At 31.9% G+C, this 21,171-nt stretch overlaps 1 protein-coding gene across 1 annotated transcript in view; it reads right to left on the reverse strand.

Annotated features, from left to right (window-relative positions):
* The window catches only part of LOC145263093 (myosin catalytic light chain LC-1, mantle muscle-like), an 88,860-nt gene that overhangs the window by 20,505 nt on the left and 47,184 nt on the right, over positions 1–21,171 (reverse strand). The window contains exon 3 of the mRNA XM_080119994.1: positions 19,926–20,093. Within this exon, the coding sequence (XP_079976120.1) occupies positions 19,926–20,093 (168 nt within the window). The remainder of the gene's footprint in view (positions 1–19,925; positions 20,094–21,171) is intronic.

Genomic DNA, 21,171 nt, shown 5'->3' on the forward strand with positions numbered 1-21,171 from the left:
AACTCAAAAAAAAAAAAAAAATAATAATGATAATGCTGTTCATCAAATTCCGTCTGTGTTTGTTTACAATATCATGTCAGCTGATATTTGGGCTTGACTATGAATGCCCTGGAAAATTCACTCCTGATTAATGTTTAGTTTTAAAATATGCAAACAAAGAAATGATTTACTGCAATTTTAAATGATGCCTCTTCTTTTATCGTAAATTGAACTCATTAATAAGAAAACTTGGACAGGGAATCATTCGATCTGTAGCCGAATACTTTACCACTAAGCTATATCTCATGATTATAATAAATTGTTGTTTTTTTTTAAGAAGAAATGATTTGCTGAAATTCTATTATCTCCCTTGGCCGGTGTAACATAAAATATTTCCCTGTAAAAATAATTCTTTTTTTATCTATAACAGAGAAAAACTATTTTTAAGATCGGATTTTTCTCGATATTTGATGCTTATCAATACCTAGAGAGATCTACAATGAAGAGGTAAGATTTTGTTACTAATTAGGTAGCTGACGTTCATTTTCGTTGATGAGGTACAAATGTAATATGTTGATTGGAGCACATTCCGTAGAAATAAATGTAAAACAAGCACAGAGATGCAACACTGCAGTGATGAGACAGGGGTTAGAGCTTGGCAGACAGTCTGAAACCTATTAGGTATTTATTTTTACATTGTGTTGAATAAGTAGTGGCAGCAATACTCCACGCGTGTACGGATGGTGGTTGTGTAAAAATACAGAATATGGGCAAGCGTAAAAAGTTTTCTTACTCGGTAGTGGGAATCCATTTTCTTTGCAGCAGACTTGGCAACATTTTCTATCTGCTTATTCCGAATCATGTTGCTTATGAATGTTAAGCCACAGAGCTTTGACAGTCTCCCATGACTGTAATTGGAAAGGTTTCTTGTAGCTTGTTAGAGGTCTTCTAAATACTAAAAATACTCAAAAACCTTGTTGTTACCTAAGATGAAACCTAAGGAAATTAACAATGCAAGGTAAGTAACTCTATCTTGACTGCGAAGATTATTGAATATTTATAAAATTAGCAACTCTATCTTGACCTCGAAAATTATTTCGGCAACGTCTTAACTCTCGCTTTACTTATTTTATTCTTTAGTTCTCAAATTCCATGAACGGTGTTTGTAGCCAAGAAGGAAGAATTTTTAATTTCTGGGTTAGATTCTATCCATATAACACTTATTGTTTGCTGTGTGTGTGTTTTTTTTTTACCTTAAAGCAATGTCTTTTTTTTTTAGCTTCTTACCTCAAGTGGAGTTATATATATATATATATATATATATATATATATATATATATATATATATATATATATATATATATATATATTATTTATTTAAGTTACTTACTGACATTCTCACCTATTTTATTTTATCAAAATAAACCTGTAACGTATAATTTCTCCCTACCCGGCTAATTTATTTATTTATATATATATGTGCGATGTGCGTGTATGTATATATTTTTTTATATATATATATGCATGTATATATATATATGCATATATGTATATATATATATATGTATATGTTTACGTATTTGTGTTTTTATATATACTTAGGCATGTGCTCTTCCCCATTGATGTGTGTCCGTACGTTGTACATGTGTACGCGTGTATGTGCATTTATGTGTGTGTGTGTATTATTTACTTATCATAAACATTTCCTTAATAATTTTTTAATTTTTTAATTTATTATTTTATTAACTTACTGATATTCTTACCTATCATTATACTATCAAAATAAACCTGTAACGTATAATTCATTAATTTATCCTCCTATTTTCCTTCTCTTTTTCTTTCCTTTTTTCTTTCAACTATAACGTCCGACAATTCAAAAATTAATTAATAATAAATAATAAACAATAAATATTTTTCAATCTCTCCCCGCCCGGCTAAATCACTTGAAACCCCATTTGCAACCCGTTCTTTCCTCCTCCCACCAAACCACGCCCACTAACATTAACTCTGCAACCTGTTGCCATGGTGATCCTTTAAATTAACTGTTACTTATGCCGTCATAAATAAGAATAGCATCTTTTAATTTTAAACCGTTATAAACTAGAAAAACGTATATAAGAATTAACACATAATTAATATTTAATTATAAACCCCCTCTTATTATATACACTCCTACTACTTTAAATTCCAACCTTCTCTCTTTTCCTCTCCTCTCTTCTTTTCTAACTCCCCTTCATCTACGATTTTTCCATTCTTATTTGATATTATAACTTAGTCCATCTATGAATTCTGACGATGCTAGTTGGATATTTCCTCTTCTTTTTGAGGATTTTCCCCTAACTGAAACAATATGTAAACTCATTCTGGACTTACAGTAATAAATTTCCTATATATATATATATATTTATATATATATATATATATACTCGGGTTTTTTTATTCAAAAGTAATGGACTAATGAATTCAACGAGGTTGTTAGATAGTGCTCAATAAAAAGAGCTGATAATACTTGTTTATTGTTATATAAACATAGTCACATCCTGCTGTGACCATGTTTATATAACAATAAACAAGTATATATATATATATATATATATATATATATATATATATATATATATATATATAGATGTTAATTTTTTTTGTTTTTGCGATACATTTTGAATGAATTCAATTATTTACGAAAGTGCATTTTTACCTAAATGCGAGTTGGGAATAATTTTCCCTTTTAACCAATTTGGTACCCCCACATGGGGAGCGGTATATATATTATTTTTAAAATATAATTATCCACTGACACGTGTTTGGTCATCTACAACTCATCAGAGTGGCTGAATTTAGTGAGATTCGAAATCGGGACCCTGCGGTAATGAGCCTAAACTCTTTATCCGCGCGTCAATCCTCCTCGACTGGCTGGATATATCGCGATTTATTTAGATGTTATTTGTTTTATAACAAATTTATTATATATTTTTTGTTGTGCTCGCATAATGGTTGACATTGTTTTTTTTTGTTAGCCGAATAAACATTTTACATTAATTAAAAACATTAAAAACCTACACAATTAGGTAGAAGAGTAACTTATCTTGCCTTTGGTAACATTTATTTGCTATATATTTGATGTTTTGGCCATTTTTTTTTAAATCTCTGTGGATTGTAAAACAAACCCATGTTAAAAAGATCCCTGGTGATTGTTTTTAGAATATGCATTGGCAGAAATGGATATTTTAATAGGAATACATATGTATGTAGAAGAATTTTTTAAAAACTTTGTTCTTTTAATGGACATGTTGGCTGCTAACATTTTTTTTATAAGAAAAAATAAAGTCATCTCATTATATATGAATGGAATGGAATGAAAACAGCACTAACCCTATGTGAGTTTAACCGGCTTCCTACAAAGGAGGAAGTTTCAAGGGAGTATGAAATTCACAAGCGGTCCCTAATGTATATCCCCATTATGAGAGATGATGACGTTAGTTTTTTGAAACTTTTGCAGGGAGGTGTCATTGGTCATTGTCCTCTTACATATGATATGTAATCTATCCCGGGCTATGCCAGCATTTTGAAAATCGTGATTTTACTGTGCAGGTTGGTTAGTGCAAGTATAATTCAAGTGTTAAATTGGTGAGAAATAGGTCAATCGGGTTTATGTGAAAGAGAATGTGGGAAGAAAGAAAGAAAGAAAGAAAGAGGGAGAGCATGAACGAAAGAGAGGAAGAAATCTTTTCTCTTGCATGCAAGTCAGTCTGGTTTCCGATTTTGGATGGAGCAGACACAGTTGAGATTTCACTAAGATGCATAGGTCTTTTTCTTCTATGCATCTTAGTGAAAGACAAGTCGTACAGACAAGTCGGCCAACAAAGGAAAGATGTGGAACGGTCAAAACCTAGAAGGAAAAAAAAAACAAGCATTAATTAATCAAAAGAAGCCTCCAACTTGTTATTTTGTGCATGCAGTTCCATTTTTCAGCTACAAGCGACGCCACCAAGAGATAGAATACAAGGTATGTGAACGTTGGTTATATACACGTGCACACACGTATTAACTAAATGATAAGACATTATGAACACGGCCATGTATAGACACTAGACGTATCACGATCACAAACATAGATACAGACAAAAAGAGGCATGTACTGAGATATACGTGCAACAGACAAAATCCTCCTCCATTACACATACAGCGCCTGGGATTCCCAAATTGGTCACCCGTCTGGTACTGACCAGGTTCAGCGTTGCTTAACTTCAGTGATCTAATGAGAACTGGTGTGTCAACGTGTTTATGCCATATATATATATATATATATATATATATATATATATATATATATATATATATATATATATATATATATATATATATATATATATATATATATATATATGCGAATCTGGTACAGGCAAGATGCAAGTAAATTATTTGCTTGCTAGGGAAAAAGCATAGAAAGCTCTTAAATGATACTAAAGTAATTGAGCTGTTGAGAAACTTTGTTGCACAGCAGAAACCGGTTATTTGCAATTTCATGCCCTAAAAAGCTCATGAGGTAAAGAGAAATTTTTTTCCGCAGGAGAAAAAATGTAGAAGTTGAATGACGAACATACGAAATGTAAGTTTAAAGATCAAGCGATAGAGTGTTTGCCTATCAGATTCACTTTGCATAAACTAAACCTCTTATTCAATTAACAGAGGTAGATTGTTCTCGTTCTCTCAGCCATGACTGAGTAGAAGTGTTAATTATGATGTCCGTATTATTTGGATTTATCAGACTACTGTTCTCATCTTGAGTGTGATTTTCACAACGTTTCGGTCGATGTAATCTCCGACCTTCTTCAGGTGTATCTTGTTGAACTCGGGAATGTTTCTGTCAAACTCGGGAATTTGGACAGAATTTCGAGCGGAACCCTTTATTTACTTCACAGGGACAGCCATGACTGGGTAGACGTCCTAAGTAACTTGCAAATGTACTTTTTGGTCGCCCACACTTAAGATTGAACCCTCAACCTTCAGAAGAATATCACTTTTACAATTGTTTTTCTAAGTACTCTAACTACTGCACTATAGGTCTCCTTGTATTCTGTCTCTATCCACCAGAGGGTCGACAGATTTAATGTTAAAGTCGGAATACATCAGGTTCTGTACCGGATCCATTGCTTTTCATTTGCGTTATAGAATCATTAAAAGAGTTCCATGCACATTTCTCGGAGGAGATATTGCATATTGACGATTTTGTGCTTGTTTGTGAAATAATGGATGATTTAGTTCACTTGAAGGAATGCCATGGAAAGACCAAAGTGATGATCAGTGTTTGTAGTGCTGGAAAGCTTTCTAAAAGTAACTTATCTTGCCTTTTGTAACATTTTTTGCTATATATTTCATTTTTTGACTACTTTTTCCAATCGGCTATTTGCAATTTTTTGACCTATAAAGCTTATGGGGTAAAGAGAACGTTTGTCTGCAGGAGAAAAAGTGTGGAAGTTGAAAGTTTTAAGATCAAGTGATAGTGTCTAACATATCCACTAAATGTAGCGCAAAGACAGGTTGTCTAGCGAGCTTTGCATAAACTAAACTTTTATTTAATTTACAGAGGTTGATTGTTCTTGTTCCGTCAGCCATAACTGGGTGGAAGTGTTACTATGTTATTTCTAGTTATTACCATTAAAAGCTTTCCGTATGAAAGTGAAGATTACCAAGGCCAAATTTATGAGCAGTTGTTGTGGTGTTGGAAAGTTTCCTTGCTCAGTTTGTGGAAAGTGAGCCAAGTGGAATTCCAAGTTTTTTTTTTTTTTTTTTTTTTGCAGCATTTTTTAGATGATGATCGATAATGTAAATTATTCGGACTATCATTCTCATCTTGGTGCTTGTATATGCTTTAACAGCTGTATTCGTTGAGAAAGCAACAACAACAACAAAAAAAACCCCAACATTTTTCACTATTCACCAATAACATCCAGTGTGAATGAAGATAGTCGGAGGTCACATCGGTCAAAACGTTGTGAAAAACAAAACAAAACAAAAAAAAAACAACCAAGATGAGAACAATAGTCCAAACAATCCGAATAATACAAAAAAAAATCATTCTCATGTTGTTTGTTATATTTTCACAACGTTTCAACCGAAGTAAGCTCCAACTTTCTTCTGGTGCATCTTTTCGAACTTGGGAACTTAACAGACGAATTCTACAACTCATACGGAATTTCAAACTGAACCTTTTATTTAATTTACAGAAAGTAGATTGTTCTCGTTCTGTCAGCCATGACTGGATAGAAGTATTATATTATTTTTAGTTATTACCATTGATGCAAAATTCCGTATGGATTGTACAGATGAGGTGTTGTATGTTGATAATTAAATACTTGTCTGTGCAAAACAGATAGCAGTTTTTTTTTCAGGATACAAATCACAAATTAAATTCCTAAATAAAAATGATAGAAACAAAAACTGCTTTGAAAATAAACCTACTAAGAACATAATAACCTATAATATGGCCATGTCATCCCGTATACGAGTTAAAAAAAAATGACCAAAAAGCAAGACAAAGCAAAATGAAACCGCAAGTATTAGATACACACACACACACACACACACAAATAAACAGCAAACCAAAGTCCGTAAGCGTAAAAACAGACATAGGGAGACCCTATGGTTCAACCCTCCATATTCCAAAAATCTTGACACAAACATAGCCAGAGAATTCTTTAAAATATTGGACAAAAACTTTAAAGCCCCTCATAGATACAGTAAAATCTTTAATAAGAACACAATCAAAGTGTCTTACTCAGCTATGCCAAACCTTCATAAAAAAAATTAGTTCTAACAATAAAAAAGTTAATAAGATACAAAATACAAATATACAAAATATAGCAGGCTGTAATTGTAGAAGAAAAAATAGATGCCTCTACAAGGCTCATGCAAAATAAAAAATGTAGTCTATAGTTGCACAGTATCACAAATTTAAATGAATTTAACAGCAACCATAACTCGACCACCCGATTAAATAACTACACCAACTTTAACCAATCTACCAATCAAATACAGATGAACCCACAACATACCAATGCAAACCCTAATCTATCTGAAAATAAATACATTAAACAAGACGCAATCTACTTTGGTTCCCCATCTGGACTTATTAAGCATAGAATTTCAACCCATAAACATTCCTTTAAAAACCACTCCCTGTTGAACCAAACCACTCTATCCAAACATATTTGGCGACTCAAAGATAAGAATATTTCCTTCAATTTGAAATCGCAAATAATAGGATCATATAAAGCATATACACTAGGAGATAGATTCTGTGCACTTTGTACACAGGAGACCCTAAAGATTTTAAAATATGACGATATCAAAAATAGAACCACCCTCCTAAATTCAAGAGAGGAACTTATTTCCGCATGCAGTCATGAACGTTGGTTTAAATTTAACAAATATAAACCACCATAAGTCATTTAAAATGTTGCTTATTAATATCCAATCTTGAAATTTAAGTTTAACTTGATACCCTTATTAATAAAATTTTGATCATCAATATTATTATTAATATTAGTTTATCTGATATATGTACCATTATTGTATATTATTTAAATATATATTTAACCTTAACCTATACTATATTTATTAATTTCAATAAATAAATAAATTATTAAATGCTAAATTCAATAAGTTCAAAATAGATTATAATATAAATAGAATAAACACTAATTATCCATCGACGTTCTTTTTGAAAATTCAACATTTCATGCGTTTATAAGCTACAATCAACATCCAAATGAATGCTTTGACGATAATTACGGTTTTCAAAAGGCGAAGAATTGAAAGGTAAATATATATATATATATATATATATATATATATATATATATATATATATATATATATATTTAAATAAGGGAGTAGTCACCAACAATGTGTATTTTTTAACATTATTTTATTATTCCATGTCTTGGTTTTTCATTGAGAATTATGTTTGGATCATTGTAATAATGTTTTTAAGTCATTGAAATCGTTTACGCGCGTTTCAGACGGTCTGTGATGCGTCCTCGTCAGAAATTATTTGCAAATGTGTAAAAATGGCGATTTTCGTGGTTAGTTTGAAGTTTTTCCAAGGGGTGGAGGCTTGTAAGTGTTTATTATACATTGGTATGCTGAATTTTTATTGGTTTTTTATTTGGTTTGTCCAGGGAGGCGTTGACCTCGCTGTAGTCGCTGTCTCTTTCTGCTAATGTTTTTTTTCTTTTCCTTTAGGGTGGGGTAGGGTGTGTGTATGTGTGTGTGCGTGTGTGTGTGTGTGTGTGTGTGTGTGTGCGTGTGTGTTTATATGTGTGTGTATGCGCGTGTGTGTGCGTGTGTGTGTTTGCTTTTATTGGTTTGGGAATGTGTATATTGTTTTATAGTATTTTGGGGTTATTTTCTTCCTTAGGAAGGCGGCTGTGGTCCGAGGTCGTTACTAATGTGTATGTGTGGGGAGGGGGGACTGGCTCTTCTGAAGTAAGGGTAGGGGTGCTTTCATTCTATTTTTATATTTAGTTTTTGGATTCTTGGATTTTAGTATTGTGATTTTTCGTTTTAGTCTTATATTATGTTTGTTTTGAAAGAGGGGCGTATTTAAAATAGGGGATTTTTTAATGTTTCTATTTATTTGTCTCCCCATGTGGGTATGGCCAGACCCAGGATCGGTTCCTAGTGTGGGGAAAATTTTGTTCCCCAGAGGGGGGGGGGCATTGGAGGGGGTGTAGGTATGGGAGGGGAATGATAGAAGGGATGATAGTCGTTTCAGTCATGAGGGGGTTCTCTTCCCCTGACTGAAGAGGGAGCGAGGTGTTGGAACAGATATTATACTATGGTTCTAGGTGTCTCCTAGTGTTGTTGGTTTCGAGGTTAAGTAGGGTTGGTATTGTTCAGTGTGTTGTATTAGAGATAGGGGTGTTATGTCTGTGTGTGGTTGTATGCGTGCACGTGTGTGTGTTTTAATGTGTCGGTTCTGATTTATGTGTGGGTGTGTCTATGTGTATGTGTATGCGTGTGCATGCGAGTGTACCTTGCATTTCATGTTTTTGTGTGATGGTATTAGGTTCTGTTCAGTTTAGGAGTGAATCTGGTGATGAAGTTTTTTTCCTGTGTAAGTAAATAAAAATAATTGTCTGTTTGGAAGATTGGCATTATTTTGAAGCTGTTTCCACTGCATGTGTGTACGTGTTTTGAAACATAGAGGTGTCTGTTATCTGCAATTTTGATGTTGCTCTTATGTAAGGCCATTCTATTGCTGAAATTTTTGGTGGCGCCTATGTAGGATTTGTTGCATGTTGTGCATCTTAGTGCATATACTACATTTCTGGAGGAGCAATTTAGATCATTTTTATTTTGAATGTTTGTGCTGGGTTTTTGAATGTGTATGTGTTACCTTCTATTATTATGTCACATACTCCACATCGCGGTTTGTTGCATTTTGTAACTCCTTTTGTAGTATGTGGGACGAGTTTTGAGGAAGTTAGGATGTGTTTTAAGTTTTTGGGTTGGCGTTTGCTTTTTATTATTTTTGTTGTTTTAAGTATGTTGTTTAGTTTGTCGTTCTGATTGAGGAGGATAAAGTTTTTTGTTATCTGTGTGAATAGTTCTGGGTTGTTTGTGTTGTGTGTAGAGACGTATGCTAGAATTTGTTCTTTGTTGTGTTCTTTTGGGGTTCTTAGTTGGTCTATTGGAATTTTTTCAGCCAGTTCAATACCTTTCTGTATTAGTGGTAGTGGGTATCCTCTTTTCCGCAGTGTAATTTGTAGTTCATTCAGTCTAGTTGAACGGAGGTGTCTGTCTGTTACTATGGTGCAGACTCTACGTGCTAGGGAGTAGGGTATTGATTTTAGATAGTTTTTAGGATGGTGGCTTTTGAAGTGGAGGTATTGTTGAGTGTCTGTGGGTATATATATATATGCATATATATATATATATATATATATATATATATATATATATATATATATATATATATATATATAATTCTTAACTTTTATTAAAAATATATTATTATAACCTTATATTTAAACGAAATTCAGATTTATAATTTTATTCTATTTTCATCTTTTATCCTCAACCCATATTAATTTGCTTATCAAGTAAATATTTTCCTTTTTATTTTAATTTTTTCCAGACATATCTGTCTTACTTAAAATGCTAGGTTTATTTATGGTGTCTTTTACATATATTAAAAAAAACACCCAATAATTTTGCTGATGAGTAGACTTTGTTTAAAAAATACTATATATAAAAATTATTGTCCGTAGCTTAATGTCTATCACAATAAAAACATTGTTTTCCGAAACGATTATACAAATTATTGCTTTTGTTGTTGTTCCTTCTTTTTTTAATTTTTAATTCTAATTTTAATTTTAAATTGTCAATCACATTACTATATATATATATATATATATATATATATATATATATATATATATATATAGTAAGTTATAAAATATATATGGCGATTAAGCTACACTGAATATTCCGCGTTTCATCCACTCTAGGACTCTTCGGGCTTATGCGCGAATTTTATGGTTGTTTGTCGTTTTTATATATGCAAAATTCGCGCATAAGCCTGAAGACTCCTAGAGTGGATGAAACGCGGAATATTCAGTGTAGCTTAATCGCCATATATATTTTATAACTTACTAACTAGTTCTACCTACGTATTGAGCACTTTTGAAGTAAATACTTAAAGTTTACGCATAAATTTGTACTTTCGTATATTAATTTTATGTGAGTAAATTAAGTAGTTATATATATATATATATATATATATATATATATATATATATATATATATATATATTCATCCTTGATTTATTAAAAAGTTTTGTTTGAAAAAAATTATAATTCCCTTTCGTCGCATTTTGTGCGATGTTAAAGTTGTAAAAAATGTAGAAAAAAGTTGCCGCTACATTTTTTTTTAATGTTTTCATATAATGGAAATGTCGTAGGTTGGTTTTAAAGTTTTATGAAAACAGAAACGATTCTCCTATAATAGTCACGTAAAGATTACATTGTGTTTTATTAATATTATCAACTTTGTTTTCAATTCCTCTACAAGCATCGTTGCATTTTCATTTTTTGTAATGTTAAAAATTAGATGTTGGTGCTATTAACATTATAAACTTTGTTACAGTAAAAAAAAAAAAAAAAAAGAAGAAAGTCGCCGCAGCTTTAAAAGGTTCATCCTTATTATATTTTAGAGTTTTATTCTTTGTATTTTTAAAAACCTCTTACCATTATATTTACGTTTTAAGTAAGAAACAAAGAAATATCATGGGTTAGGGTTCGTTGGTTTGCTCTTAATAGTTACGTAAAGACTACATTTTGTATTATTATTATCAAATTTGTTACATAAAAAAAGAAATTCGTCGCAGCCTTTCTTTTGTTAACAAAAATATCGTCCCATCGTACGTCCTAAATTGATGAAAAAAAAAAAAAAAAAACAAAAAAAAAAAACAAATGAACGAATCTTTTAGTAAACGACAGTTGTCTCCCTCTGCAAAATGAAAAATTGTAAAACAGCACCTAGTAGCCAATAAAAATGCTTTAAAATCAATTACTGAAAAAATATATTTGCTAAAATAAATGTTCGGGGGAAAAAAGTAAAGATTAAAAAAAAAAAAAAAGAAAAAAGAAACGTAGAAAAAATACGGAACCATCTTCGTTAAAATCAATTGTTAAAAAAAAAAAAAAATCTGAAATAAGATTACATAAGTTATCTCCCCTACTTTGTTATTCTAAAATTATTATTAAAAAAACAAAAACTTCGAATATAATTCAGCGGTTACAAAAATAATACAAACGAAATAACTACTCATGACAATTCCTAAGATTTGGCTATTCAATGGTTACAAAAATAACCCTGACTCAAGATTATTCAATAGTTATAAAATTAACAATGCAACGGAAGCAAATCCATTTTAATTTTAAAAATAATTCAATTAACAATATAAGGGAAGTAACTCCACTGACTCCTAAAATTATTTAATATTTACAAAATTAATTGTGCATTCTACTACACTTCGTCTTTGAAAATCATTCAACGGTTGATGAAAGGGAAGTAACTTCACCTTGACACCGAATTTAATTAAATTAAATTGGTTATTTTCTTTAATGCGAAGTGTGAAAATTGAAAATAACGAAATATTAAATTTCACGTGAAACAAACGGTACTTACGTAATTTTGCATATCGCAAATAGTAACATATCTAAAAATTACGAAAAAAAAAACCATGAGGTAGAAAAATAATTATTAATGAAGAAAGGACATTATGAAAGCGAGCGAAATCGCTGCATTTTTGCTTACCCCCCCCCCAAAAAAACATAAAAATAAATAAATACAAATAAATAAATAAAATACCAGTTGACAGGAAAGATAATTAAGTTTTGTTGCTTACGTCACGTGACGCAACGTAGTTCAATAGGGACTCCCAAAAGTCACCACAGAATTACCCCCCAACCCTATATGTAACACGATGTAACTTTATTACAAATTAATATTATCAGTAAGGGCAAAATAAACCAGTAATAATTAAAAAAAAAATTTTTTTCATCGAGCGAAAATAATGAAATTGCGAGATGAAAATCGTGTTTACATAATTGGCGCTTTAAAATAACGTTCCCATGTAGTAGACATTCCGAACGCGAAAACATACCCGTATTTAATAAATCTAGCAAAAATCAACTAATGGTCAGATTTTCGTGAAATTTTCGATACTTATCCATTTATAATGAAATTACATAATAAAATGCAGTTTTCGTAAAATTTACGAGGGGAAATATTTTTTTTAGTGCGTGCCCCCCCCCCCTATTTAATTTTTCGAAATTCGGACAAAATATATTTAAATCTATCGAAATTTCTATTTATTATGAAACATAAGAGTTCAAATAAGTAAAAAAAAAATATCTATTTTAAAAAATTTAAATACACATATTGAACAAAAATTTACCTTGAAGTTGCAATTAAAAAATTGATATAAACTTAATATTATTATGTTTTTTTTTTAAATAGCGTTTTTTCGAATTAATATATACTATACTCAGTTGAATTGCCAGGAAAAAGAAAATTCGTAAACATTAATTAATTTTTAAAAGATTAAAACGATTAAAATTCCATTATTTCAAAATGTTCTGTTTCAACATAGATTTTTAATTAATTGTGTTTAAATTGTTTTTAAATATTAAGTTTTTATATAAACATGACTCTTGTCAGCTATTTTATCGCCAGATTAAAACCAATTTGAAAATATTGCACAAATATTAAGTATTTTGTAGCCCCCCCCCCTCATATTTTGTATGTCGCTTTTTTACCGAACAAAACATGGAAGCCCGTAGGTAACCAAATGAACATTCAGCAAAACCGTATTTCATATTTAATATATAAATGTTTATAATGTTATTAATCATTAAACTGTGTAAATCTAACAAAATTATAGCAAAGATTAATTATTAATTGCAGTTTGAAGAAGATAAAGGTTTTAAAAAATCAGTAAGTCGCTTCTGCTTTTCCATAATTCGTATAGTACACACAAATCTGACGTCACGGAAACATGCGGTCCAATCTTTACAATCGTTTGGCAGTCCCTATCGTTCAAAATGTCGGACGAATATGTTCTCCATTTAAACTGTATCGAAAATTGTTTTTGATTAATAATTATTTTTCTATCTCATCATTTTCAGTGATTTTTGGATATGTTACTACTTGCGACGTGACTATTTGTTTTACTTAAAAGTCAATATTTCGATTCGTTTGATTTCGCCCGTACAATCTAGGTGCACCAAATTATGAATTTAGAGTAATCTCCCTTACCATTTTCCCGAATTTGTTTGTATTGGCCATAAAAAATAGCGACTTTGTTTTGATGCCGACTATTCGTTGTACCACGAATCCATGTGGTCAGAACCGCATTTGATCCGTTGCGCCTGAGATTCATACGGATAAAGTGCTTAGTAATAATTTGTTCTAAATGACATTCTCTTCAAAGTTAAAAGTTAAATACCGAGTATTGTAGACATTTTGCCACTGTTTTACGATTTGTCACTGTGCGAAGGGAGACAACTCTCGCTTACTAAGAGATTCGTCCATTTGTTATCTAATAATTTAGGACACGAGATTTTTTTTTTTTTTTTTTTACACAGTGATCACCACTTATCAAGGCCCGGAAGCCACTCAGGGAAAAGGGTTATTGTAAGGACAGTACGTTAGTGTGGAGATTTGATCATGTGTTTACTTAAGGGGGCGGTTCATTAGGAATTTGTTAACATTAGACTTGAAGACATCCAAGTTGTAGTCCGGAGGGAAGCAGGCAGACGGAACAGAGTTCCACAGGCGTGCAGTTCTAAGAAAGAACCTTTGTTCATGGAATCCGCGTTTTGATTTAGGCACAGATATAGAGTGGGGGAAATTTTTCACAGTGGATTCAGCTAGACGGGTGTTTTTCGTGAAAGATTGGCGAGGGGGGACCAGGGATTGGAGTTCAGACGAGCGCCTGCCATGAAAATAACGATAAAACAAGTATAGGCTCGCAACGTCTCTTCTGTGGGAGAGGGGTTGCAGGGTAGAGAAAAGGGCATCCCCCACTAAACCACGAAGTCTATTTTGTACTCTGTCAAGGCATGATAGGCTGTTTTTGGCAGCTCCTGCCCAGATATGGCAACAGTATTCCATCCTTGGACGTACTTGGCTTTTATATAGATAGAGAATTGCATCAGTAGTGAGATATCTTCTGGAGCGGTAGAAGGATACTACCATCTTTCCAGCGACCTTGGCAACAGACTTGATGTACATGTTCCATTTCAGATCAGGAGTAAAGGTCAAACCCAGAAGCTTGTCAAAACACGGAGCCTCACCCAGACGAGAGCCATCCATCACAATTGATGCCAGCTGGGGATCAGAGCGTTGATGATGTAAGGATAGGAGTTTGGTTTTGGATGCATTAAAGGTAACTAGCCACATCTCCCCCCACTGAACCACGCGCTCGAGATCAGAGGAGAGAGAATCAGAGAGAACTTCGTCATTTACAGCCTTTGATGTGTTGCCGTAGATGGTCGTGTCATCAGCATAGATGTCAACGAATGATTTAAGTATGTGTTTAGGGAGGTCATTGATGTAGATCAGGAAGAGAGTTGGGCCCAGGATTGACCCCTGAGGGACTCCAGCATTTATATTGCAGGCCTCCGATTTTTGTCCATCTACCACTACTCTTATGAGCCTATCGGAGAGAAATGATTTAATGATTGAGAAAACATTTCCAGTTATACCGTAGCTGGAAATCTTGTGAAGTAGACCCTTATGCCATACCTTGTCGAAGGCCTTTGATATGTCAAGAGCAATTTTAAAATTAAAACATTAAAGAAATCTGCGACAAGTTTTTTTTTATGTAACAAAGTTGGTAACGTTACAAAAAAAATGGAAACGTGATGATAGTTGTAAGCTGCGGCAACTTTTCCTACATTTTTTTACGACTTAATAAAATATTAAATGCGACGATAAGAAATATATTTTTTCAAACAAAACTTTTAATAAAACAAAGATGAAAATATGAAAAGGGGGGGGGGGGTGCGGCTTTTTTTTTTTTTGTTACTGAACAAAGCTTGTAATATTAATAACCCCAACATCTAGTTTAAACATAAATAATAAATGGTAGCTTTCATTTAATAAAATGTACATGTATCGCGTCCTAAATTATGAGATGAAAAATGAACGACACTCTTAGATTTGTTTCCCTCTGCATAGTGACAAATTGTAAAATAGCGCCCAAAAAAGAAGTTTTCGTTCGACACTTTCATAAATTATTGGTCAGTGCTGTTCTTTTTATGTTAAAACTCTTTTTATCTTTTTAATAAAAAGCATTATCCCTCGAAATTTAACTGGTTTTGCGTCCTAAATTATCATATAAAAAATCTTTTAATAAATTTGAGTTATCCCCCTTAGACCAATAACAAATTATGCAAAAAAAAAAAAAGCGCTCATTTGCTATAGATAACATTATTATCCTATCAAGAATGACCCTTTTTGGAGAGCTGGATTTTTTCCACATTAAAACCTGACCTTGTGTCATACTCTGCCCCTTTGGTGAGGTAAGTAAATAGGAACACTCAGTGTTTTCCATCGCTCTCTAAATTAGTGACCCGCAGTTACTTCCCTTGTCTATTACAGTATCTAGAGTTAAGTCCCTTACTATTTATGCATAATTATTTTCAGAGGTATTTCTTAGAAATAAATATCTATGGGAAGTAACTCTAGATTAAAACAATTATATTATATAAGGGACTTAACTCTAGCTTCTATGCTCAATAAAGCAGGGAAGTAATATTCATTGGATCCAGACTAACTTCCCTTAGATTATTATTTTTTTTTTTTTTGAGATAATCATTCGTGCCCTCTATTCTTTTTCTTTCTCTTTTTTTTAAAACTAAATGTGTGGAATCTAAATTTTTAATATTATATTTCATTTTCTTACTCCAAAGAAAACATATTGCTACCAAAACGTAAGGAGCTACTATGATTATGGGTCAGATATATAAATTTTTAAAAACTGTTAATTTTACTTTATTAGTTAACGACAGGGGTCTCCAAACTACAGCCGATGGGGCCAGATCTGATCTGCCAAAGTGATTAATCTGGCAAACACTGAAAATGTAAAAATATCCAAGAAAACTTTTTTTTTTTAAATTTAAAAACGTGTGAAAATAAATAGTGTGGTGGCTTTTCTTTTTGTTCAGAAACTGCTAAAAAAGAATAATGTTTTTGGAGAACGAGTTTCACTAAATAAGCAAAACTTATAAGCAAAACTTATAAGCAAAACATTATAAAGCATGTCCAGGTCATAATTTTGTTTTGTTTAATTTAGGCCCGCGCGCCTCTAAAAAAGTCAGCAATATGCCCACAACTTCGTTTCAAAATTTTGGAGAGACCTGATCCTGAATGACGCTACCTTTTCTGAACTCCCGAGGGGTTCTTTTTATTGTATCGCTTGTCACTTTATTCAAAATGCTGATGAGAAAATATGCATAGCCATTTTTAACAGTAACACTAATAGAAGCGATAGAGAGGATATGTATTAACTTAACTTAAACTTAAAATATATCATTTATAAATAAATGCTCCAAATATAATTATTATTGTACAATTGTTTAGATTTTTTGACAATTAACCTTTTTTTAATAGTAATAATTACCCAGTGTGCGTGTTCTAAACGATAAACTGTTTATTGAGAATAGTGAATCAGCCCCTAGTACTGGAACTACGTATATATATATATATATATGTGTGTGTGTGTGTGTGTGTGTGTGTGTGTGTGTGTGTGTGTGTGTGTGTGTGTGTGTGAGTTTATTACCTTTTTGGTCTGCTTAGTTACATGTTTCGACTACCAGAGTCGAATTAACAATCTGGTAGTTTCATGCCAAGTCTGATCGTTAATTCGATTCTGGTAGTCGAAACATGTAAGTAAGCAGACCAAAAAGGTAATAAACACACACACACACACACACACACACACACACACACACACACACACACACACACACACACACATATATATATATATACTAGTAGGCTGCCCGGCATTATCCGGTCGTAAAATACGCTCAAATATGATATTTTGATTAATGCAAATTTTATATTTATTATTATATTATATATTGGACCTAATATATAATAATGATTTAAAAAAATGTCTCGTGCGCCACCACCCGGAATCGAGACCAAAACATTTAACTTTTACTTTTTCCTTTGACGTTAATGCCTGAGCTATGAAGACATGTTTGCTGCAAGACTAATAATTGAAATATGAGCCAATAGCTATTACGTTACGCATGCATATTACTAATAGCGTCGTTCGACCTTAACCCGGCAAATTCCATTTTTTAAATTTTCACACTTTTGCACTGATTTTCCCCGGCTAAAACCAAAATATAAAGTTTTGCAGGCGTTCGAATACTCTGTATGTTAAGTTTCATGTCTGTAGATAAAAACTGAGAGAGGAGTTTGGTAGGAAAAATTTTAAAAACAGATATATATACGCAAACAAATATAGATAGAAAGAGGTTTGTGTTTACTATAAACTTTTGACGCAAATAGTATGCAAGTATAAATCATGTAGAATATCTGCATGAATATAATTACACATAATAGTTAACTAAAGATGATCATCCCATAAGTAAACCGAAAAAACTAATATGCGAATTAATTAAAATAAGCGTTTTAAAGAATATGCAAATTAGCTAGATCTTTGCAAATGAATGCAATTTCACGATCCATATATAACAAAGTTGTATTTTATTTTTAAATAAATAGAAAAAACGGTTTTTAATATGAATATCAATACACAAAATTTTTTTTTATAGGAGTCTCTCTCTCTCTCTCTCTCTCTCTATATATATATATATATATATATATATATATATATATATATATAAAGAGAGGGAGGGAGGGAGAGAGAGAGAGAGAGAGAGAGAGAGAGAGAGAGAGAGAGAGAGAGAGAGAGAGAAATACAAGAGGCATAAATTAAAATTTACACGTAAAATTTTTTTTCAAACAAAGATTCTTAATAAAGATCTATTCCACGGAGTTTCAAAGAATATATATATATATATATATATATATATATATATATATATATATATATATATATAAGGAAAAGAAAAAAAACATTAGCAGAAAGAGATAGCGACTACAGCCAGGTCAACGTCTCCCTGGACAAGCCCAATGAAAAATCAATAAAAATTCAGCATACCAATGAATAATAAACACTTACAAGCCTCCACCCCTTGGAAAAACTTCAAATTAACTACGAAAATCGCCATTTTTACACATTTGAAAATAATTTCTGACGAGGACGCATCACAGACCGTCTGAAACGCGCGTAAACGATTTCAATGACTTAAAAACATTATTACAATGATCCAAACATAATTCTCAATGAAAAACTAAGACACGGAATAATAAAATAATGCTAAAAAATACACATTGTTGGTGACTACTCCCTTATTTAAATATATATATATATATATATATATATATATATATATATATATATATATATATATATTACAAAAGAAAAATACGAGTATGAAAAGTAATATGGTTCAGTTTAAACATGGAAAAGAAAAGGACAAGATATTCTAGTAAAAATATAATAAATTTATAGCTTAAAATATTGCCGAATTAAGAATTGATGTTAAATTGAATTAAAAAAAAATTTAATGCTGCAATGCTTTAAGTTATAAATTTATTATATTTTTTACTAAAATATCTCATCCTTTTCTTTTCCACGTGCAAGCTTAACCATATTACTTTTTATGCTCGCATTTTTCTATTGTAATCCATGATATTTCAAAGCTTCCAGTAAATTCACTTGTTCTTTGTTTAATTTCAGTCTTATTTTTTGCCCCCATAAACATAACATATACATATGTAAAACAATGTACGGCACTCGTCTGCTTTCATTCTCTCTGTTTCACTTGTTACTTCTCTTTTCACGAGAGCAGTGAATTAGTAGCAACACTCGTCGCTGAAGCGACGTGGTTGCTAGGGAAATCAGTCATAAAAACGTCGCTCACCTTCTTTAAAGCAGTTCTAAATTACTAAAACTGCCACTTAACAATATATTCAAACACGGTAGCGTTTGAATGACACACACACACACACACACACAATCATATATATATATATATATATATATATATATATATATATATATATATGATTTGCTGATACTTGTATTTTTAGATATGAACGATTGATATCATCCAAAACGTGTTTTCCAATTTTTCTTTCAAACAACCGTTGATGAACTCAACGTCAGTATAATAATAATAATAATAATAATAATAATAATAATAATAATAATATAACTTGTGTCTGTTAGGGTTAGCGTTAGAGTTAGGGTTAGGGTTAGGGTTATTATGTTTGTGTCTCTTACCGTTTGTTGTAAGAATTTGGTACATTTCTGCGGCGGATACGAAACCCAAACCTTCACGATCAAAACTCTTGAAGGCTTCCATAAAATCTTTAAAGGTTCCAGTGTCTTTCTCTTTGATTATTGACTCGTAGCAAGCCAGAAATTCGGAATAATTCAACTGCTTTTCGCCTTAAAAAAACAATAAGAAGAGACATAATGGAATGAGGTTAAAAAGAAATAATAATTAAAAAAAAATTAAATGGGATTAATTAAATGAATTAAATAAAGCAAAAATGAAGGAAAAATGAAGAGACTGAAACCAAAATTATTTAATGAAAAAAGAAAAAAAAAACAGAAAAAAGAAAACAGACAGAGCTTGTAAAATCACTGGCATAGTACCGGGATTGTGTTATAGACGTACAAAGAAACCTCTTTGTGTTGGGGTAGTCCGGTTTCTTTTGGGGTCTATTATTTATCATAATTTGAATTATTCAAAAAATCTAAATCTTATTTCTCCTTTTTTATTTTCTTCCCAAATAGGCACGAGAAGGTGGTGACTGAAGGTCAGTTGTTTTATGAACAAAAATATTATGAATGCCAAGGAGCATTTTTTAAAAGAATAATGTTTTAAAAAGTAATCTATTCTAAGAGCAATGTATTTTTGAACTAGTGTCACTGATAGAGTGCTGATGGGCTGCGTAGGGAGAACATTTAGACTGTAGATCTAAATTTGAATTCCTGACGTCATCGACTGGCCGATCAGATGAATAAAGAAGTCATCATTATGTTGTAATGTGTTTTGTGTCATCCTTCATCACGAACGGAAGGTAATTGTGTTTATCATCTTATAACGAACATTGTGTAACCCTTCGAAGATTATGTATCTCCTCTCCTCTGCGTTAAGAACTGCATTATGTCGCCCTTTCCTCTGATATGTGCTAAACGAACTGTAACATATATAAATGTCTTCTCTCCCTCATTATGCGTTATATGTATTGTACCAATATGAGTCTCCTGCTATTCAACATTAATTGCGATTTGGTGCCGTGACCAGAGATGTGTGAATGCGGGACATCCCTGTTTTGGGGTCTTGGACGCTCTGATGGAAGAAAAAAAAAAAAAAAGAAAAATCACAGAAATCCTAGTCATAGTTACAATTCAGTGCGCAAGTAGGATTTTGGCGCAGGGGATGGGGGTTATTTAGTTAAGGGTGATGTTTTCTAAGTCTTTATCGAAGTTTCAAGAGTCCAAGCAAGGAAATCTGAGT

The sequence above is a fragment of the Euprymna scolopes genome, chromosome 38, assembly GCF_053919585.1.
Source record: "Euprymna scolopes isolate OS-2025 chromosome 38, ASM5391958v1, whole genome shotgun sequence".
Classification (NCBI taxonomy): domain Eukaryota; kingdom Metazoa; phylum Mollusca; class Cephalopoda; order Sepiida; family Sepiolidae; genus Euprymna; species Euprymna scolopes.